Source organism: Talpa occidentalis, unplaced genomic scaffold (genome assembly GCF_014898055.3).
Source record: "Talpa occidentalis isolate TD23 unplaced genomic scaffold, MPIMG_talOcc4v2.1 talOcc4.17, whole genome shotgun sequence".
In the NCBI taxonomy this organism is placed as follows: Eukaryota; Metazoa; Chordata; class Mammalia; order Eulipotyphla; family Talpidae; genus Talpa; species Talpa occidentalis.
Genome location: NW_023601754.1, coordinates 42,130,340 through 42,150,960, shown reverse-complemented (window position 1 = coordinate 42,150,960; position 20,621 = coordinate 42,130,340). Strand labels below are relative to the sequence as shown.

Genomic DNA, 20,621 nt, shown 5'->3' with positions numbered 1-20,621 from the left:
GACATGGGGGTGGGGGCCGGATGCCCAGGAGGGGCTCCCCCAGTGGGGCCTCCCTCCTTGACTCAGCCTCTCCGCCCACCCCAGGTCCAGAACTGGGGGCACCTCGGGGCCTCAGTGGCTAGAAGGCTGCTACTGACGGGGGTGTGTCCCTTGCAGGGCCTCCGGACAGGCTCCGCCTCTGTCTCTCGGCTACAGACGCTCACGTCTCCACCATCTGACTCACCCCAGTGCTCACTCAATCGCTGTCTCTCATCACTTTTTTTTTTATTATATAACAAATTTAGGTATGGCAAAGTATATCACAAGTTTAATGATCAAATATGAGACAGTGGGGCGTGCACGTCCCCAGGGGCCACCGCCTGCCTTGTGAAGTCTGTCGCGACCACAGGCACCTACTAGACACACACCACTAACACCCCCTCTGTTTTCCCACCTGGCCTGGGGCTAGCTGGCCGGCTGACCTTGGGCCTCTGGGAGACTGAGGCACCATCCCAACAGCACCCGCCACATAGGACGCCATGACAACAGCTCAGTGGCTTCTCGTCAAGTGATTCAGTCCCCACAGTGTGCAGAATGGCACCAACAGCAGGGTGCCCCCAAAATCTCAGGTGCTGCTACCATCCTCAGCACTAGCTTTTCTCCATCTTTCCACCTGAGGAAGACGGTCTACATAGCCACTGGCTCTGACAGCCTTATCTGACAGGCCTTGAGTGCTTCTAGACCTGCGTTCCCAGCACTGAGGGCCCCAAGTCACATCTTTCTGGGTCTCCCCTCACCCACCTGTGAAATGGAGCTGAGTCTCTGGCTCACAGCATCTGGGGGACTCTGCGCAGTCAGGTCGCCACTTGGGCCTGGCATAGGCCAGAAATGCCCAATAACTAGGACTTTCATTATTTAATAGTTTCTGCGTCTGAGAGGCCCTTGGCCTCCATCCAGCTCTCACTTTCTGTCTGGCTCTGATCCTGGCTGACCCAGAGGGCAGAGCCAAGGCCCTTGGGTTAAGTGCCCTGGCCCCAGGAGGCCTCTGGGTCTCCCCCTAGGGCTCTGGGCCACATGCCTAAGGGGGCAATTTCGAGGGTCCTCCAGCACGGCCTGGGCAGGATGCCACCATTCCATCTTACAGGAGAGGGGTCCCCAGGCCTCACTCCACTGACCTCACTCTCCCCAGGGTGGCCCTTTCTCTGTGTCTACTGGGGGAGCATGAGCTGGGTGTGGGGGCATGGGAAGGCGGGACGCCTGGGTTCCCACAGGCCACGGCTGAGTCACCAGGCGGCCATCTGGCTCCCATTAGCCTGGGGCGGCAGGGGGCTCGGTGGGGCGGGTCCTGTGGCCGGCTGGGGGCAGGGCCGCTGGGGCAGGCTGTGTGTGTGTGTATGTGTGTGTGTGTCTGAGGGATGACTCAGGACCCATGATAACAGCCTGTATTTGGGGAGTGTAAACAGGAGGGAGGCGGAGGAAGTGAAGGGAAGGAAAATTGCTACTGGGCCGAGGGGGGTGGTGGGACTGGGAGGAGAGAGTCCCCCCTCCCTCCACACCCAAGCTGGCAGCCCAGGATCCCCAATGCTGCCCTGCCCACCCCTCCCAGGCCTGGGTCCTGAGGGAGAGGTGAGAATAGTGGCCACTGTCAGGGGTGCAGGCCGAATTACTCAGCAGTCACATGAGGGGGTGGGGGGAGTAGAACACAGAGATAAAGGCTGAGTGATGGATAGAGGGTCAGAAAGCACACAGAGGCCCAGAGGGAGATGGAAATGTACCTGTGGGAAGAACCACAGGCCCAGACAGTGGGGCCCAAGGAGAGAGGGGAACGTGACAGGCAGCCACGAGTTGTGACATCAAGAGAGGTGGAGAGAGCAGTGGAGGGAGGGTAGGCGCCCCGGGGCCACAGGGCAGCCCCGACCGAGCTGGGCACTGGGAGCAGCCGGGCCACTCCAGGTACCAAGGGGCCCACTGGCTGGCCAAGGGGAGGACGCGCTCCTGGCCTCGTGGTAGGTCAGAGGCCGAGATGGATAGCGGGAGGCGCAGGCGACAGACATGGACGGTAGAAAGGCAGACAGTGAGGGGAAGGCGCAGAAAGCAAGAAAATGGCAGGGAGAGGAGACCAACAGATGGCGAAAGAACCCCAGAGACAGCAAGAGAAAGATGGAAGCAGGGCTCAAGGGGGAGGAAGAAGGGGAGAAAAGTGGGGAACCCCAGAAGCAGAGGCGAGGGATCGTCTGAGATGAGACCAGACCCAGCCAGGCTGGGGTAGCCGCCTGGTTCCCCTAGACAGTCACTGAGTCAGCCTGCAATCAGCTGCCTTGTTGGGTTGGCGGGGCTGGGCCATCAGTCCCCATCCAGCTCCGGGCTGGGAGCATCCTCGGGCTCCTCCTCATCGAAGTACCTCTCTTCTTCGTCCCGGGCCACGATGTCCAGATTGTCAAAGTCAGGGTTGTCATCTACTGTGCTGCAGGGGGACGAGGCTGTCAGGGGTTCTGCCTGGAGTCCCTGGCCTCCCCCCACCCACCCCCAGGTCAAGACCAAACACGGCAGGGGCCTCCCCGGTGGCGCAGCGGTTGAGCGCTGGGTTGCGAAGCTGCCTGCGGACTTTGCGGCGCCGGTTCGATCCCCGGCTGCTCCCCGGCCACTGGAGGAGGGTCCCACATGGCGCGCAGACCTCTCCTGCCGCCCGCTGCTCCCCTCAGCAGTGTACTTCGGTCCTTCTGCCTGCTCTGCTCCCCGCTCTGGCTCTGGTGAATTCTCTCACCCTCCCGCGCTTCTGACTGTACCCAGTGCATGTACAAACAAACAAATAAATACATAAATAAATAAATAAAAATACATGCCTCTCTTTAAAAAAAAAAAAAAAAAAAAAAAGACCAAACACGGGCGACTCCCAGTCTGAGCGAACCCTTGGAGGGAGAAGTGGGGTCTCTCCAGGCTTCAAATCGAAGGTCAAGAGATTTTACATAAAACTTCGGTTTCTCTTGGAAAGCTGGAAGATGTGGTGAGACGTGGGCCCACACCCCAGGCAGCGGTTCTCTCAGGAAGATTCTGCTCTCAGGGTGACAATGAGACATCCTGCTGTCACCCCTGGGACACTGCAGCTGCCCTGGCCAGGGATGCTGCTACACCGGCTGCGCACAGGGCAGCCCCCACATGAAGAATTCCAGTCCTGAGGTTCAGTCCTGAGGCTGCACTGGGGTAACAAGTGACCCCAAATTGTAAGGAGGACCCCTGTTTGCTCCAAACCCTCCCACTCACTTGGGTGACAGAGCCCTGCCAGATCGCCGCAGAGCTCTCTGACCCCTGGCCCAGCCTCAGCTCTTGCACTGGCCGCCGTGCCGTCCCCCAGGGACATTCTCCTCCATTTATGGCACTTCCGTCTCACTTCCTGCAGGACTTTGCTTAATTGTGACCTCTTCAGAGAGGCTTCCCTGGCCCCTCGTCCCTCTCCCACCCCCAACCCTGCTTCATTTTTTCATGGCCTTGTCACCATCACTGCCAAATGCGTCTTTGTCTTCCCCACTGCAGTGGGACCCCTTTCGGGGTAGGGAACCAGTTGTGGTTTTGTTCCCTGTAGCGCTCAGCACGTGTGGGCTAAACACACAGACAAGGGACACACTGCCCAGCAAGTGCCTTCCAGAGGGGGCACAGGCTTCATCCCCATTTCTCACACCAGGCCCAAGCTCCTGGGATCCCCTGGCTTTATGATGGCAGCGGCACCCCAACCGAGGGCTCCCCACACCCAGGCATGCTGCTGGGGCTCAGCCAGACTCTCCTCCAGGGATAGGGGCCAGCGGTGCTCAGTCTCCAGCTACTGCCTGTGGCAGTGGCCACCACCTTCGCTGCTCATCCACTCATTCATGTTGTTGGGCTGGGCCAGAAACCAGGGCTGTCTGCAGCCGACCCCGGTGTCGGGTACCAAGCGCGAGACTGCCTCAGCTGACAGCCTCTTCACTCTCCTTTTCCCAGAGGGCAAAATCCTTTCTTTCTTTCTTTCTTTCTTTCTTTTTTTTTTTGTGGGACCTTGCCAGTGGCCGGTGATCGAACTGGCGCTGCAGAGGCTGCGGGCAGCCTCGCAACCCAGCACTCAACCACTGCACCACCAGGGCAAAATCCTTTCTAAAGCAGGTGGCCCATGTTTCTTACCTCTCGGGTGACACTAGAGAAATGAATGGCCAGAGCCAAAAGACTGGCACAGGCCCCTCCAACCCGGGCATGAACTCTGCCAGGTGACTTCCTGCAGCATGTGGATGTCTGGGGTCCTGGGGGACACTTGGGAGTGGTGGCACCCTAGCAGCCACTACTGCTTACCAGAATGGAAACATCAGCCTTGCCCATTTCTAGCTTCAGATGAGGAGATGGAGGCTCACAGATGGACAAAGCGAGTCTAAGGTCACTGATCTCTGGCTGCTCTGAAACCCTGATGCTGTCTGACCTCAGGGCCCACGACCTGGCACTGTTCCAGGGCCTTTTAGCCCCACAAGGGCCCTCGAGCAGGTGCATAGGATCTGGCCATGGCTGGGATTGCGGGTGCTGGGTGGGGGAGGGCGCCGGGGGGCACATGGGCACCTGTAGTCAAAGTCTCCATCCTTGCCATCCAGGAAGCGCTGGTGCATCCGGCTGGTGAACTCTTCCCGCAGGATCAGCCTCTCCTCTGAGTCAGGGACCCAGGCCTCCGAGTCTCCATCCGGCCTCTGGTCTGCAGGGGGAGATGCCCACAGTGAGGGGGTGAGAGCTGCTTCCCCGGTGCTGGGTCTCACTAGTGGTCCTGGGGACATGGCAGTGATGGAGCTGGCTAGTCCCTGTGCTCCTGGGTGTGTGTGCGTGCGCACACATGTGCAGACATGGACATGGACACACACACAGGGCAACCCACTGGTCTTGAGACTGTAGAAGAGGGTCAGGACCTGACCCCAGAGGGTGCTGAGGGGACAGCATTCCTGGCAAAGGATGGCATGAGCAAAAGCCTGCAGGTGTGGGCTCGTTTGGAGCAGGGCCAGAGAAGCCAGGGTGGGTGAGAGGGCCCAGGGGCTCGAGGCATCCGGCTGGCAGCAGGTGCCAGGTCTGCCCAGGTGGCCTGCAGCCCTCACCTTCCTCGCCGCTGTCCTCCTCCTCCTCCTCCTCTTCCAGGCAGGCCTCCTCCTCCTCCTGCTGCCGGAGCAGTCGTTGCTGCAGCTCCCGCTCCTGGTAGGACTGGAGCAGCAGGTCCGAGAGCGGGCAGGCAGGCGTGCCCGGTGAGCCGGGCCTGGGCAGCTGGGCGGCTGGGGTACGGGTACTGAGCTCCTCCTGGGTCAGGTACTGCCCGATGTACTGCTCGTACAGCAGTGGGGCCCGGAACCGCATCTGCTCATCGCTGAAGTACTCACCCCCTGCAGAGGAGACAGGGTGGGCAAGGCAGGGCGCTGGGCATGGGATGGGCAGACGTGTGTCTCTGCCCATGTGCGACTGCGTGTGGAAGCTACGTAGGCATGGTGTAGAAGTGTACATACACACCCTGGTGCACAGAACGTGCCTGTGTGCCCAATGCTGCGTGGCTATGTATAGCCACGCATGCAGGTGAGCAAACCTGGCCAGGCCTGTGGTTGCATCACGTGTCCACGCGTGTGTGCATAGTAAGACTAAGTACATGCAGGCCCTGACACACCAGTGGGCTGGGAACCCAGACACAGCTGTGCTGTCAGTGTGTACCAGGTCACAGGTGTTGGCACGCTGCTCAGAGCACCGTGTCCAGGAACCAGCGTGCGGGATGTGGCAGACAGTGTAGACTGAGCCTGTGTGTCGAGTTCCAGTCTGGGCTGGACAGCACTGCTGGGCATGTCCGTGTATGTCTGTGTGGAGCTGCTCATGCGTGCTTGACATCAGGTAGAACATCTGCCCAGGTGGTCTCCAGACCCCAGCGCTCACCTCACCCCACTGTGCTCATCTCTGCAGCCAGCCTATGGGTGGGCTTCCCTGCTGAAAGTGGTCCTCTCCCCTGGCTGCCCGCTCCAGCTGCCCTCAGAGAGCAGTTACCCCTGCCCTGACCCCTCCTGCCCCTGGCCCTAGCCCCGCCTCCAGAGCCCCTGAATTCCTGGCCTGCGAAGCATCCCTGTCCTGTCTTGCCCTCCATCTTGCCCCACCTTCTAGTTTCTATCATTTTTTTCACCAGATTCTGTTTCTATCCTTCCCTCCTGGCTGTCTCACCCTGTTTCTGGGTCTCAGTTTTACTTCCTGTCCTCCTCTACCCTCGTGTGCCTGCCCATCTGCACCCACTTCTGTCTCCTGCTTTCTTACCTTCGTTCACCTAACCCCACCGCCCGTCCTCCTTTTTGATCTGTGCTCCTCATCAGTTGCTGTCTCACTCTTCCTGCATCTGTCTCTATAGCTCGTGCCTCCTGTTTAACTGACTCTGCTTCCTTTGCTTGTCTGTTAGTCTTAGTTCTCAAGTCTAGTCACAGAGAAGCACGTTAGTCTGTCACAGTCAAAATGGAATCAGTGTTTTCATGTGTGTGTCTTGTTCAAGAAGGCCTTGGTGTCCCCAAGGCAGACACATATTCCCCTTGGCTTCTGTCAATGCTGTGATGCATGGCGTGAGGCAGGGATTGGCTTTCCCCATCAGTGCTGGCTAGTGTGTCTTCTCCCCTTGATCTGAAATGGCACTGTCTGTCATCTACTAAATTCTAACCCTTTTCCCTCCTGGCCCCATTCTCTTCTCCCAGGGCTGTTTGTCTCTCCCTGTCACTTCATGTTTCGCTCTCGGTCTCTTCCTGTGTCCCCAACTCTGCCTCAAAACTCATCTCCCAGGGTCTGTGTATCTACTCCTGCATCCTCATTTCTCATTTCCTTCGCTTAGGTCACTCTACCGTCTGCCCCGCACCTTGGATGAGCTCACGCAGGGCAGCGTAGCGCCGGTTACGTAGGCGGGTGCGCAGGGTGCGGGGCCGGGCAGAGCCCTGCCGGGACACTTCAGCACAGTAGAAGTCTGCACGGTGGTCACCCCGCAAGTGGCCAAAGCAGGGGAGATGTTCCTCGCGGAGGCCTGTGCGGAAACGCTCCAGAAACACCAGCGGCTTCTCGTGGTACAGCTGGCTCAGGATGGCCACCTTCTCCCGCTCGGTGAGGTCAGGCTCGCCCTGCTGCTGGCTGCATATGGATAGGCGGCTGGCTGCCACCGCGCGCAGCATGGCATTCACTGCTGCGTCTTCAGTCCCGGAGTTGTCATCGTCCAGGGCCCTTGGAACTGCCTCTGTTGCTGTCCCCTGCTCCTGGGGCCTGGAAGGTGTCCAGCTTAGCTCTCCCCAGTGCCCAGGACTAGGCTCCGTGCAGTCTGTGGGGAAAGTGGAGAAAGTTTTAGTCCAGAGTGGGCGTGGGGAAGGGCAGTGACTGGGGGCTCAGTTTCTCAGTGACTGCACATTTACTGAGCTAGCACTAAATTCCAAGTACTGTTCTAGGCCCCAGAGATACCACGGGAAGCAAAAAGTTGGCATTTTAGTAGGGGGCATGATGTAAGACAATTAAAAACATCATTACTGAAAAGAGTGTGTTTAGGTGGTTCCTAGATCTGTGTGGAAATATAAAGAGGGAAACAGGATGGAATGGGGGTGGCTGCAGTTTTAAATGAGATCGTCTGAGGCGGCCTAGACAAAAAAGTGACATCTCAATAGAGACCTGAAGTGGGACTGAGCTGTGAGTTTTCAGGGGGAAGAGAGTTCTAGGCAGAAAGATGAGCCTGTGCAAAGGCCCTGAGGCAAGAGTGTGCTCTGTGTGTTTACTTGGTCCTTTACCATCTCGTTCATTGATTCACTCAATTTCGGGCCTCTCTACTTGTTCACAAAATCATTAAGACATTCACTAACTTATTCACTTATTCAGTTATTCTTGCCTACTCCTTCATATATTCAGGCACCCTATAGTACCTCTAAATCTAATCAAGGGCCTGAGCTGGGCAATGCTGAGGATCCAGCAGGAAATCTAGTCCAGCTTGTGCCCTCAGGGAGTACCAACCCTGATGGGGGAGAAAGGCAAGGTCAAAAACAACACAGGCACTGTAAGAGGAAAGTTGTGCACTAGGCAAATCTTACTGCAAGCTGTTTTCTTTTTTTAAAAAAAGATTTATTTATTTATTTATTTATTTATTTATTTATTTATTTATTTATACAAGAACTGGGGTACAGGCCAGATGCATGGGAGGGTGAGAGGATTCACCAGAGACAGTGAGGAACAGAACAGGCAGACTGACGAAATCCACTGCTGAGGGGAGCAGTGGGCGAGACAGGAGAGGCCCGGCACTGCAGAGGCTGTGGACAGCTTCACAGCATGGTGCTCAACCTCCTGCGCCACCAAAGGAGGCACGCAAGCTGTTTCTTGAAGGTGTTGGAATGGGAGCAAGAAGTAAGTGAAGACATAAAGTACCGACAACTCCCACAGGCAGCTTGGCTGGGAAGGGCTTATGGCTACAGATGTAATGGATTTCAATTTCTGAGGCAAGAGAAATCTGAGCTGGACAGGGCAGGGGCTCTCTAGTTGGGGACAGGAGGAGAGGGCTGGCTAGCCAGATGCTCAGGAGGCAGAATAGACAAGCCAGGGGGCTGAAGGGCTGGAGGTGAGGGAAATACCCAATTAGGTTTCAGGGCTCTGGCTCAGTGACTTGCCAAACTATGCCTGAAACAGAGACATGGACAGGAACAGGTTTGGGAGGAAATGTGGAGGCCAACATGGGACAAGAAGGCATGATGGGTGACATCGAAGGGGAGGCATCTAAGAGTCTGCTGGTACATGGGGCTAGACACCTCCCAGGAGAGAAGTACTAGGCTTGGGAGAGTTGTGGATCTCATCCAGTCAAGACTAGAACTGGAGACAAAGGAAATGGGAGGTCGCCGGAGGGCATGAGGAGAGTGTGTGAGCGATGATGAGGGTTAGGATAGAGCCCTGATTGGGAGACAAGATACGTCTATGAAGGAAGCTGCAAGAGGCTAAGAAATGGCCCCCCAAAATGTGTCACTTCTTGGGTCCTCCCTGGTAGCCTAGGGGTTAAGTCTTAGTGCTATCACAGTGACAGCCAGAGTTTGATGCCTGGCCAGGGAGCTGACCCACATATGGTGCAGCAGGCCTCTCCTGTCTTGCCTGCTGCTCCCCTTAGCAGTGTATTTTGGTGGATCTGCCTATTCTGCTCCACACTCTGTCTCTGGTGAACCCCCTATGCCCCAGTACCTCTGGCCTGCACCCCAGTTCTTCTACACAAGAATAAATAAAATCTTTTTTTTTTTTTTTAAATAGCACTTAATTCCTAGAACCTTTGACTGTTCCCTTATGTGTGGGGAAAAAAAGAAAGAAAAAGGAAAAACAAATGATCTTTGCAGATGTGTTTAGGTAAAGGATCTTGAGATGAGAACATTATCTTCATTATCCTCCTGGACCTTAAATGCAAACTGAAGTGTCCTGTAAGAGAGAGGCTGAGGGAGATTTGACACCCAACAGAAGGCAACATGAACATGAAAGGAAGCAGAGGTGAGTGATGTGGTCATAAGTTAAGGAATGCCAGGAGCCACCAGAGCTGGAGTAAGTCCTGCTGACACCCTGGCTTCAGCCTGCTGATACTGATTTTAGACTTCCAGCCTCCAAAACCAGAAAAGAACAACTTTACATTGTTTTTTTTTTTTTTTTTTAAGATTTACTTTTACTTATTTATGCATATAAGAACTGGGGTATAGGTCAGAGGTGTGGGGGGTGAAAGGTTTCACCAGAGACAGAGTGGGGAACAGAACAGGCGGATCAACTGAAATACACTGCTGAGGGGCGCAGCGGGTGAGACCGGAGAGGTCTGCTGCGCCATGTGTGGGTCAGCTCCCTGGCCAGGGATCGAACTTGTGCTGCAGTGGCTGCTGATAGCTTCATAGGGCTGACTTAATTCCTTGTGCCACCAAGAAGGCCCCCCAACTTTTTATTGTTTTCAATCACCCAGTGGGCATTTGCTACAGAACCCCTTAAAACAAAGAGAGGCTGAGAAGGAGAAGCTTCAGAGGAAATTGGAGGGTGTCACAAACATGAGGGGAAAACTTGCAAAAAGGATGGAGGATGGTCAGTGGCACTGAGTTCTCCAAGTAGCCTAGTAAGAAAAAGCTGAGTGCGGGGCCTCCCTGGTGGCGCAGGGGTTAAAGTCTCAGTGCTATGAAGCTATTGACAGCCACTGTGGTATGAGTTCCATCCCAGCTAGGGAGCTAACCCACATGGTGCAGATCTCTCCTGTCTGGCCCAATGCTCCCCTCAGCAGTGTATTTCAGTAGATCCGCTTGTTCTGCTCCCCACTCTGTCTCCAGTGAATCCTTTCACCACCACCCTCCCTCCACTGCACCTCTGGCCTACACCCCAGCTCTTGCATACATACATAAATAAATCTTTTTTTTTTTTTTAAAAAAAGCTGAATGCGGTGACTTGGTTTAACTGCTCAGGAAGGTGACTGGGGACACCAAACAGCAGTTTCTGAAGGTAAAAGCCAGACTGCAGTGGGTGGGAGGTGAGGAAACAGACAAGCACAGATGATTCTGGAGAAAACAGATGGTGTCTGGAAGGCAGCGGAATCAAGCAATAGATGTTTCTTTTTAAGTTTTAAAAAAAACACTTTTTTATTATGGAAAAATTTCAAACATACACAAAAGAGAGTACAATCACCCCTTCACTCCACACACCGCCATTATTCAGCTTAAACAATGATCAATCCTTGGCCGGTGATGTTTTAGCCAACCTCTCAACCACACCTCACCCTGTAACAGGGTGGTCTCCAGGAAAGGGGGAGGTTCCCTGCCCCACCCAAGGGAGGGTGGAGCTGAGCAGGGAGAGAAGCAGCAGAAGAGACTGAGGAGAGGAAGCAGGATGGAGCCAGGAGACCTGGAGGAGGCTCAAGAAGCCTAGAGACACGTGAAGAAACTGTGCTTGTCTTTTGGTCGTGGACTGGGTGACACAGATGTGGGTGAGACCCATGGGGAGGTGACAATGGCAGCTTTTATCTTGATGTTGATTTTGCTCTTTTCCTTCTGGGCTTGTCTGGTTGTTTTTGACCCTTTTCTGTGGGTCCCCACTGGAAGTTGCTTTAGACTTGTGGCAGGCTTTGGGGCCTTGCTCTGCGCCATTCCCATATGGATGGACTTTTACCCACGAGGGGGCGGGTAACTTTGGGTGCTTCATTTAGAAACTAGACTCTTTGCCTTACCTGCATTGTTTCCTACTTTTATTAAAGTTCCTTCCCATTAAAGTCTCATATGTTTTGTGTTGATGCGGCGGATGGCAGAACCCATTTAGAATAGGCAGGTTTGCGGGGTTTGGGCTGCCCCTCTCCCTGTCCTGTAACAACCCGACATCGGTTTACTCTGAAGCAGCGGGATGAATTTTAAGATGAGCAAAACAAAAGCATTTTAGAAACTGATAGGAAGGCATCAGGAGAAACGAGGCATCAGGAGAAACAAGAGACGTGATGAAAGGGACATGGGGGGGAGCACAGAAAAGAAAGGGCTCTGAGGAGCCTCAGGGAAGGGGAATCCAGGTGAAACGGGGGCGCTGCGGGACCTGCACGAGCAGTGAGCACGGGGCGGGGGGGGGGGGGTCAGGCCGGCGCCAGGGCCAGGTGGGTACACGGAAGCAGCGAGAAGCTGGGCTGGCTGGGACGAGGGGAGAGTTAGCCCGGGACAGAGCAGAGACTTGGGAACCGGAGTATCCTGGAGCGAGCGGGCCTGGAACTCGGCAGAGGTTCATTTCAGGGAAGGGGGCCCGGGGCAGCAAGGCCCAGGGCGGGTGTCCCCCTATAAAGCGTCCTCCGCGTCCACGGGGAATCATTTCCCCGTGACACCGCGGCCTCACCCTCCCGCCGCCTCCACGTACAAGCCCCGCACCTTCATCTGCCTCCTTCGGTGTCGTCGCCGCCGCCGCCGCGGTCGCCACGGCCTCCATCCTAATTCTTCAGGTCTTAACCGCCGCCGCAGGGTCCACACGCCAGCCCCAGCCCCACGGTCAGCAGCCACTTCCGGCTGAGTACACTCCGGAGTCCGGGTGGCGCACCGCACCCAGAACCAAAGTTCCGGGCCGAACGTAGACCTTCCCAAGCGCAGGCGACCCTCCTTTGGGCCCACCCTGAGTCAGAAAGGAAAAGGGCGCCAGGGATAGAGATGCCCTTCCGCCTCCACTGTCCGAATTTGTAAAGTCAGAAGCAATCTGACTCACTGCCCACTGCTGTGCCTTCAGAGCCGGGCATACTAATTGTGGAACCGATGGCTGAATGACCACCCTCAGCTGCCTCTTGAGGGTGTGCTTTCTGGTTTAGTTCCTGTCTGTCCTCTTCATTTACCACTTCAAAGTACATTTACTAAGCCTTGACTCTTGCTTCTGTCATTTCACCCAGACTCTGGTTAGCATATGGATGGTTACCTCCAAGCTAGAGCCCCTCCCTCTCACACTTTGTGTTCCCAGAGGCCGGAGGAAGACAACCACAGTACCGATTTGTCCTAGGTGATGGGTAAGGGACTCATGCTGACATGTTACCAACAGTGACAGACATGTCAGCAGCGGCCAGCCTTTGTGACCAGGGCTGTCTGATCCAGGGAGCTAAGGGAGCTGCTTTCTCCAGCCTGGAGTGTCAGGGAAGGGCATGCCTGTTCCAGTCAATGCCTGAAGGGTGTGAATTAAGCAGCAGAGAGGGAGGAGAGGGTTTCAGGATGTGCGAGGCAAAGACCCAGAGGGGCAGGGAGGCACTGATAGTTGTGGTGTTGCAAGGACTTCAGTATGGTCAATAAGCCCATACTTCTAACTTGAAGACCAAGATTTTGCTGCAGAGGCTTGCAAACCTCACCGACAGTTACTATGTGTAGATGTACACTTTCCAAGGTAGAGAATCCTGGCATTTTCTTATACCCCCAAATGGATCTGTAATTCCCTCAGAACAAGAGAACCACTGATGTGAAATTCAAAGAAGTGGCAAGGGGTAAAGCCAGGGAGAGTACCAGGGGCCAGGCATGCAGAGCTTCTTTATCCTGTAGGGCGCAAGGGCCATCAGGATCAGGAACTATGGAGATTGGTGCAGCCATCCAGCACTGTGTCCAGGAACAAAGAAATAACTTACCAACTTGCATTCCCAGGATAAGCATCTGGAGCAGAGGCCAAGGCTTAAGATCTAACACACAACCCTGGTAGGGACTAGTCTTACCAGAAGAGACCAGCAGAGGGTGCTGTTGCCCAACACATGGATGAGCAGTGACAAGAGCCAGGACTTCCCAGAGTGGTCAAGGCCCTTCCAGTGGTTCTCCCAGGGGAGAGTTGGGAGGCATTCTGGGGCCCTTTCTAGCCCAACAAGTCACCAACTTTGGACCCTTACATCCAGATGTTACACCCCTGATGTAAAAACTAGCTAGCCTTCTGTCTTTCTGCACCCTGAGATTTCTTCCTGTGAAAAATGATATTGGGGCTGACCTGGGGATGTCCCTCATGAAAGGCCAGAAGATAGCATGTCTAGAGGGGATGAAGGAACAATTTAAATTGCTTAGCAAAGAGGATGATGTCTCTCACTCTATTTATTTTTTTCCCTTCTTTAGGAAGCCCTATCCTCACCACACCCCGCCCAGGCTAGTAGCTGACAGCATGGAACTGTGATGCTTGACGAGTCTATTACCTGTGAACTGGGTGTCCTGTGAGAACAGGGTCCAGGACTGCCTTCTCCATGCTGTGTCCTAGTACCACCCAGAAAAGGGTGAGGAACAGATCAAGTACCTAGCACATATTAGATGGATAAAGCAGCTCCTAGAACTCCCACAACCCTGGACTTGGAACACAGGCAGGGGCTATCCCAAATGATGCAGGTTGTGCCTAAGGCGGGTGTGCAGCTGCCTCACAATCACCCCCAACAGACCAGCCCTGGTTTCCACCCTGTTGCTCTACCTTGCTCCAATCTAGTGATCTATGCCATGCTCTCTACTCGTGAGTTCCTACAGGGATTTAGAACTGAGTTGAAGCCAGGGACCAGAAAAAACCATTTAAAAAATGAACTCATGGATTTCAAATTGAGGACCCTGGGCTTACAGGGGTAACCCCAGAACTAAAAATGGGGCCAGGCACACGAATCCCTCAGTAAGTGTCTGTTTAATGAATGAGTAAATAACATCCTCTTGGAAAGGCCCCACCCCAATTGAAGGCCAACTGTAGTAACACTTCAGGATTTCAACCCTGCTTCCTTCCTATTAGGAGGTGCCATGTCATTTATTGAAAGAAAACAAAACAGGGCAAACACATTTCTTTGTAAGTGCAGTTTGTTAAAATCATGTTAAAACATATGGGTCAAGGGGAAGTAAAAATAATCAAAAAGGATCACTGTAGGAGAACTTTTAGGTCAGGCACCTAGGAGACCTCTGGAGATGAGGCTGCGGGAGAAAACTCATGTTTTGAAGGGCAGGCGCCCCACCTCCCCTTCTTCCCTCTCACGCGCTTAATCCCACCAGAAACTACCAAGACGCCTGGAATAAAAGGTTTCAAGTTCAATAGTCACACTCTCTCCAAATACAAAAAGCAGTTACAATTCAACTCAACACAGAAGCTTGTGTGCAAAGTTATGGGAAACTGAGAAGTCGTATAAAAAGTTAGGTTCAAGATCAATCTCTCCTTTTATGTGTTTTGTTTTGAGGGTGTGGCTCTTCCTGGGTCACCTGAACTAAGCAAAGAAATGGTTATCTTGATGACATACCAACAGCTGACCCACAGTAAAAATGGACAAATTCTAAAAATTAAAAAAAAGCATAATTACCCCAAAAAAAAATCATTGCTTCCTGCCTCCGTGTTTTGCTTTTTAAACTTTTTTTTTAAAGTTTTTGATTTTTTTTTTTAATCCTGAAAAGTAGACAGAAAAACAGCTTTTGGAAGAATTTACAACCAACTGCATGAAGATCTGGGAAGCTGAGGGGCTAGAGCAGGGCTGGGGTAAGTGGACAGGAAGGGGTCTTCCCCTCAGCCACCACAGCCTCACTGTATGACCAAGGGCTGTGTGTGTGGGGGGTGTACTTTAGTCAAAAAGGAAGAAAGGAGAAGGATGTGGAGAAGGGAGGTAGGGGGACAAAAAGAAAATGAAAGGTCATTGTTGCCTGTTTGAATCCAGAGAAAAATGCCTGGCCCCATATGGGGGCAGAAGCCCCTCTTAGGGGAGGCAATGGGCCAGAGGGAGGCAGCCCTGGGATGACCCCGTTCCCCAGCACCAAGGGACCCGGTGGGGGCAGACGAGAGGGCCGAGGTGGGCGCTGGTGGAGGAAGCCGGCAGGGGCCTTTGGGGGCCACGGGAGCATGGCTACTGTGTGCTTGTGCCCCCTTGTGTGCTCCCGGAGTAACTCCCATAGTCGTAGTTCCCGTAGTATGGCGGCCACTGGCCCTGGTTTTGATAGTACTGGTTCCACTGCTGGGCATACTGGGGAGAAAGAAACCAAGAGCACCTGGTTGTCCTTCATCTAGACCCATGTGCAGTTCTTCCCCTCCCCCACACTGGCCCAGGGTAGAGACAGATGCAGTGACAACAGCAGGCAAGTGGGTCCCCTGACAGAGAAATCAGGCTTTGGGAGGCTAAGTGCCTGATGCCAAATGGATAGGCCGTTAGCAATGATGCCCAGGAATCCTGGCTTGCCAACCTTGTGCCCTTTTAGGTATAGGTAGATGCCACATTCAAAACACTTAAAACAGGTGTGGCAGCCTGATCACCAAGTGGACACTGGCCATGGTGCTGAAGCAGGATTTGGCAGCCCAGTTATGCCCTCTGCTTGCTGCCTGGTGGAGAGGAGCTTGAATACCAGTGCTTTAGCAGCCAGAGCAGAAATGATTACCAAATGGGATGGTTGTACCACACAAATAACAGTGTGAGGTCAGCAAGTTAACATTTTTTTAAGGGTAATAAGCAGGGATTCATCTGGGAACACACATCTATATGGGGACCCTGGAAGTCTCCATCCCACTGGCCTCCCATCTGGTACTTACCTGCTGATACTGATTATAGCTGGGCTGGGGGTAGGTCTGTGCAGTGGGGGGTGGTGGTGGGGTATAGGGGGCTGGATTGTAGCCGCCGTAGCTCCCGTAGTTGTAGGCAGGTGGTGGCGGAGGCGGAGGTGGTGGGGCCGTGTAGCCCTGGCTGTAACCTCCCTGGTTGTAGGGTGGCTGGCTATAACTCGGCTGCAAAGTGGAGGGAAAAAACGATGCTCTAAAAAACAGCTTGCTCGGCAGGGCTGGAGGAAGGTCCCATAAAGGACATCCCTGGTGGAGGTGGGTCAGCTCTGTGGCAAGACAATGTAGGATGAAGGCAAGCCCAGGGCTGTGTTCCAAACTCTAACCCCATGTCCCAGACCCTGGGAACAAGGCCCACAGCAATTCTCTTCTGTCAAATGAGAATGACAACAGAGTTACCCCACTGAGTTGGCTTTGGTGCACAACCACTGGGTATTCAAGAAAAACCAGCAGTGGCGATTTTCTAAGTGTGTTCCACGTCCAAGCCATATCATTAATTCCCTAATTCTCTCATCAACTCTTGAGGTGGGTTCCATTAGTCTTATTTTAAAGAAGGAAGCTCAGGCTCAAGGCGGTAACCTGGGCCCAATAACTGTACCTTCCCGAGGCTCACAAACCTCAGAAGTGAGTCTACTTACAACTCTAGTTTTTTATGAGAAACATGAGGTCCTGAGAGGTGAAGATCTTTTTCCAAGATCACAAAACCAGACATCGTGGGGCTGGGTTTGAATCTGTGTCTATCCAGCTCTGTCTAGGAAATACTGTTAGATCAGGACTGGGAACCATTCCTGTCTGCAGCTGTCCTTAGGCCTCGCGCATGCAAGCAGCACAGAACACTTGCGGTAAATAGAAACCACTCTGGTTACCGGGCCTATGTGTACCAGAGCCCAAACAACAACTTCTAACATCTGCATGTGAGACTGGAGGAGCTCCAGGGAAGCTTTTGGCAGAGGGTTAGTACTCAGCAACCTTGGGGCTTAACTTCCACATCCTGAAGACAAGGTTGGTCAGCCCACCTGGCCTATACAACAGGTAATTCTAATTTAATCTTTGTTGAGGATTCAGAGAGGCCAGCCACACAACACAGCCAAAAGGCATGTACTTGCTCGAGAAACCAAAGCTTACAGCTGGTGCCAAAGGGAGATGGAGAAGAACAGGTAGGTTTCCGGTTTGCTCTGGGTTGGGATGGGATCTGGGAATGTCTATAGCCTATCCCAGCCCAAAGCACTGCCAGGGAGAGGGAAGGGCAGGATCAGAGAGCAGAGTAGAGAGTTGTGGCTGGAGCAGTGTTGGCAACGTCCCTGGTCCCACCCCGTCTCCTACACTCACACACGCATGCTCAGTCTCTCACCTGTGGAGGGCTGTAGCTGCTGATGGTGGGGGTGCTGGTATTGGCGCTGGAGCCAGGGATGTTGCTGTTCTTGTTGTAGCCACTGGCCCCAGGGGGGTTCCGAGCAGGGCTGTAGCTGGGTGGCGGTGGTGGTTGTTGTGGTGGCGGCTGTGGGGGCGGTGGCTGCTGTGGGGGTGGCTGCTGCTGGGGAGCCCGGTTGTAGCTGCCTCTGTTGTTGGAGTTGTTGTTGTCCCGGTTGCTGTTACCCCAGCGATTATGGTTGTAGCCACCACCTCCACTGCGGTTGAAACCTGAATTGGAGAAACCAGACACCTCCATCATTCTCAACATAGGTTTGTCAAGACTGGCTGCCTTGGTGACACTGTGGTCCCAGCATGACTGGGTAGAGAGGAGCTCATTTCAAGTGAACAAATAAAGCACCCCCTCTGGGCTTCCCTAGACCCTGGGTGTGCTCCCCTGTGCCAGACCTGGCAACACTCAAATCATCACTATCTGTGACAGGTTTTCCCTGTCCATTGAACTGTGAGCCCATGAGGCAGACCAGGGTTTCCAATATGTCACCGGCATCTCAACAGTTGTTGAACAAAGAAGGGGTGCTAGCAGCAGGGCCAGTCATCTTCAGACTTGGTCAAATGGGCCAGCCTCTCCTAAGCTTCTGTGCAGCTGGCTGTCAGGCCTGGAATACTCCTCCTGTCCAATTCCTACTGGGGTTTAGGACCTAAGCTGACATCAGCGTCTCAGGCCTTTCTGGAGCCCTGACCCCCCTGCAGCTGTCACTCGTGTGCAATATCCCCACCACTTCCCTAAACTTTCCCATTAGGCCAAGAACCTTTCTGGACATCACTACAGGATGTTATGTCTGTCTGGGTCATGGCTTTCCTCAGAACAATCTAGAACACAACCAAAACAGATCTAAAAGGGCAGGTTTGTGAATTCATAATACACTGCTTCAGAACTTAGGGCCTTAGTAGGCTTTGGCTCACTTGATTCCACCTCTGGATTTAGCCAGGTGACTCTTGAGCAAATGAAACTTTCTGTTATATTTCTCCAATTCTCTTACAAACAAAACCCAAAAATAGTCCTAATGTTTGCCTTGTGTTAGGTCCTAAGCTGGGGCCCAAGACTAGGTGTACAGTCAGTCTAGCTCCTCTTCTCAAGGGGCCCCTGGTCAGATGGCACAAAGACTCACAAAAATGGCAGCACCATGACAAATGGGTAAGGGCTTGGGGAACAACACCATGGGAAGTGGGACGGGGGCGTGCGGTGGGTAGAGAGGGTTTCCTAAGCTCCCAGTCTGACTCCTCTTGGTTCCCTACCAGAGTGGGGACCCCACTGGTAGCAGGTCAACTTCATCTGCTGACAGAATAAACAATCAATCATAAGGCCCAACCTTGACTTGGGAACCAACGGGGGGAGGGGGGGGGGCGCGGTGTGTGTGTGTGTGTGAGAGAGAGAGAGAGAGAGAGAGAGAGAGATGTCTCACCTCCTCGGTAGTTGCCTCCTCCACCACTGCCGCCTCCTCGGTTCTGGAAGCCTCCTCGGTTGCCCCCAGGTGGACCTCGGTTGTCATAGCGCTGGAAACCACCGCCACCCCCGCGGCCCCGGAAGCCACCACTGCCTCGGTTGTCAAAGCGCTTCTCAGGGGGTGGCCCAGCCTTGCGGCCTTCCTCGTTGTATTGTCTCACCAGCTTGTCTGCTTCCTCTCGCTGAAGCTCAATGAACAGCACCTCATCCAGGAAGTCCCCAACATCAGGTAATGTGAAGTTGGCTAGGAAGAAGGGAGGGCCCCAAAAGGAGCAAGGAGGGCGGTTTAGTACCTTCTGAGGTCTGGTCCCCTCCACCCCCAGGACATTGGTCTGCCAGATGGGAGAAACAGAGCAGACTGAAATAGTGGGCAACAAAAGTAAACAGAGCCCCAACCTCAATCCTTCTGACAATGGTCAGGAGCTAACAAATATCCTCTCCTCCCTTTCTTGAAAAGGTGGCTAATACTCGCAGCAACATGGATGGAGCTGGAAGGGATTATGCTCAGTGAAATAAGTCAGAAGGAAAAAGAAAAGTATCAGATGGTTTCACTTAGAGGAGGTATATAGGGAAACCAAACATGGGATAGGGAAAGGAAAAAAAGAAAGACAAAATAGCAGGCAAACTATAAATCAGACATACAGTAGGGGATGGGGAGGAAGAGGGATCAAAACAGAGGCGGGGAAAGCACAAGAGACTATGGTGATGGTCCATGGGTAACTGGAATTTTATGAGAGGAAAAATCAAAGCTTATACAAAAATGTAAAATATATGTGTATATATACATACACTTAATAATAATAAAAAAAGGTGGCTAAGTCTCACTAAACTAGTGTCTATGAACAGTCCCTTCTGCCTCATCCAAGTGGAATCATCATCCTTACTTTTACAGAGGAGCAAACAGGCTTGCTTAGTCAGCCCAACCAGGGCCTGCCAGAGGCAGGTGACCCTGCAGGTCTCCTAGCATTGCTCCTACACCTCTTCTCCCAGCCCCAGTCCCGTCAAGTCTGACAAGCCTGCCACAGGAGACACTGGCAGTCTTTCTACTCACACTGCACTAGAGGGAAGGAACAAGGCAGAATTAAAGAAGGAAAAAGCAAGGCCAGAGAAAGAATCGCAGCGCTGGGGAAGAAAAGCCCGCGTAAGGGGCTTGGTGGTGGCGTGCTCCTGGGAGCCGCTCCCCCCTACCTTTCATCTCCAGGACTGCGTGGTCTGGGACATCCTTCCCTTCTTCGTCAGTGCGCTTTATGGTTCGGTCTTTCAGGTCCTCGTCGGTGGGACAAATGACAATAGCCTTGCGCTGGAAGCCTTCAAACGGTCTCATTTTTCGTCTCTGGGCTGACCCATAAACATTTGTCTAGGGTGGGTAATGGAAGAGGTGAAAGACCATGAATCACAGGCTGGTTCTCCCCTGGTGAAACTTTAAGTGTGCCAGGCGTTGAGGGAACCAGAGACACTCATCAGTCTCTCTCCTTCACTTTTAAGATTCTTGATTCCACCTTTAGAAAATAAACAAACTTGGGAAAGTGGCTGCTGAAAGACCTAAGATAAGAGATTCCTAATGATCAGACTTTGCTTTTTAAGCCTATTTATTCTTGGTAAGTAAAACCCACTCACAGTTAAAAGTTCAGAGTACAAAGTATAAAGTTTAGATCTCATCTGCCTACTGCCAGCGATCATCTGTATCATATTTCTTATGTGTACTCGTAGAGATTACCTGTGTGACTTTTAACATGAATGGAATTCTACTCTACATTCTTCTGAAGTCTGTTTT

General features: G+C 53.3%; 2 protein-coding genes across 5 annotated transcripts in view; both read right to left on the bottom strand.

The window, feature by feature from the left end:
- Nucleotides 1-56: 56 nt before the first annotated feature.
- On the bottom strand, nucleotides 57-14,118 carry CCDC97 (coiled-coil domain containing 97). The gene is made up of 5 exons (XM_037516627.2): nucleotides 11,844-14,118; nucleotides 6,839-7,288; nucleotides 5,073-5,351; nucleotides 4,552-4,681; nucleotides 57-2,443 (listed from the first exon to the last, which is right to left on the bottom strand). The coding sequence occupies exons 1-5, from the start codon at nucleotides 11,899-11,901 to the stop codon at nucleotides 2,323-2,325; spliced, it is 1,038 nt and encodes a 345-aa protein (XP_037372524.1). The 5' UTR covers nucleotides 11,902-14,118; the 3' UTR covers nucleotides 57-2,322.
- A 681-nt stretch (nucleotides 14,119-14,799) lies between these two features.
- Nucleotides 14,800-20,621, bottom strand: part of HNRNPUL1 (heterogeneous nuclear ribonucleoprotein U like 1) — a 38,158-nt gene continuing 32,336 nt past the window's right edge. For all 4 annotated transcript variants that reach the window (XM_037516626.2, XM_037516625.2, XM_037516624.2 and 1 more), the window contains exons 11-15: nucleotides 20,036-20,204; nucleotides 18,807-19,091; nucleotides 17,324-17,613; nucleotides 15,949-16,140; nucleotides 14,800-15,388 (exon numbers count right to left, since the gene is read on the bottom strand). In XM_037516626.2, the coding sequence (XP_037372523.1) occupies nucleotides 15,272-15,388; nucleotides 15,949-16,140; nucleotides 17,324-17,613; nucleotides 18,807-19,091; nucleotides 20,036-20,204 (1,053 nt within the window). In that variant the 3' untranslated portion in view covers nucleotides 14,800-15,271. The remainder of the gene's footprint in view (nucleotides 15,389-15,948; nucleotides 16,141-17,323; nucleotides 17,614-18,806; nucleotides 19,092-20,035; nucleotides 20,205-20,621) is intronic.

Excerpts from the sequence above, each read along its gene's own strand:
- CCDC97 (XM_037516627.2), bottom strand. The coding sequence starts at position 11,901 with ATGGAGGCCGTGGCGACCGCGGCGGCGGCGGCGACGACACCGAAGGAG. Across the intron at positions 7,289-11,843 it reads ACCGAAGGAGGCAGATGAAG|ACTGCACGGAGCCTAGTCCT; the intron begins GTGCGGGGCTTG and ends CTTTCCCCACAG. Across the intron at positions 4,682-5,072 it reads GGAGGACAGCGGCGAGGAAG|ACCAGAGGCCGGATGGAGAC; the intron begins GTGAGGGCTGCA and ends CTCCCCCTGCAG.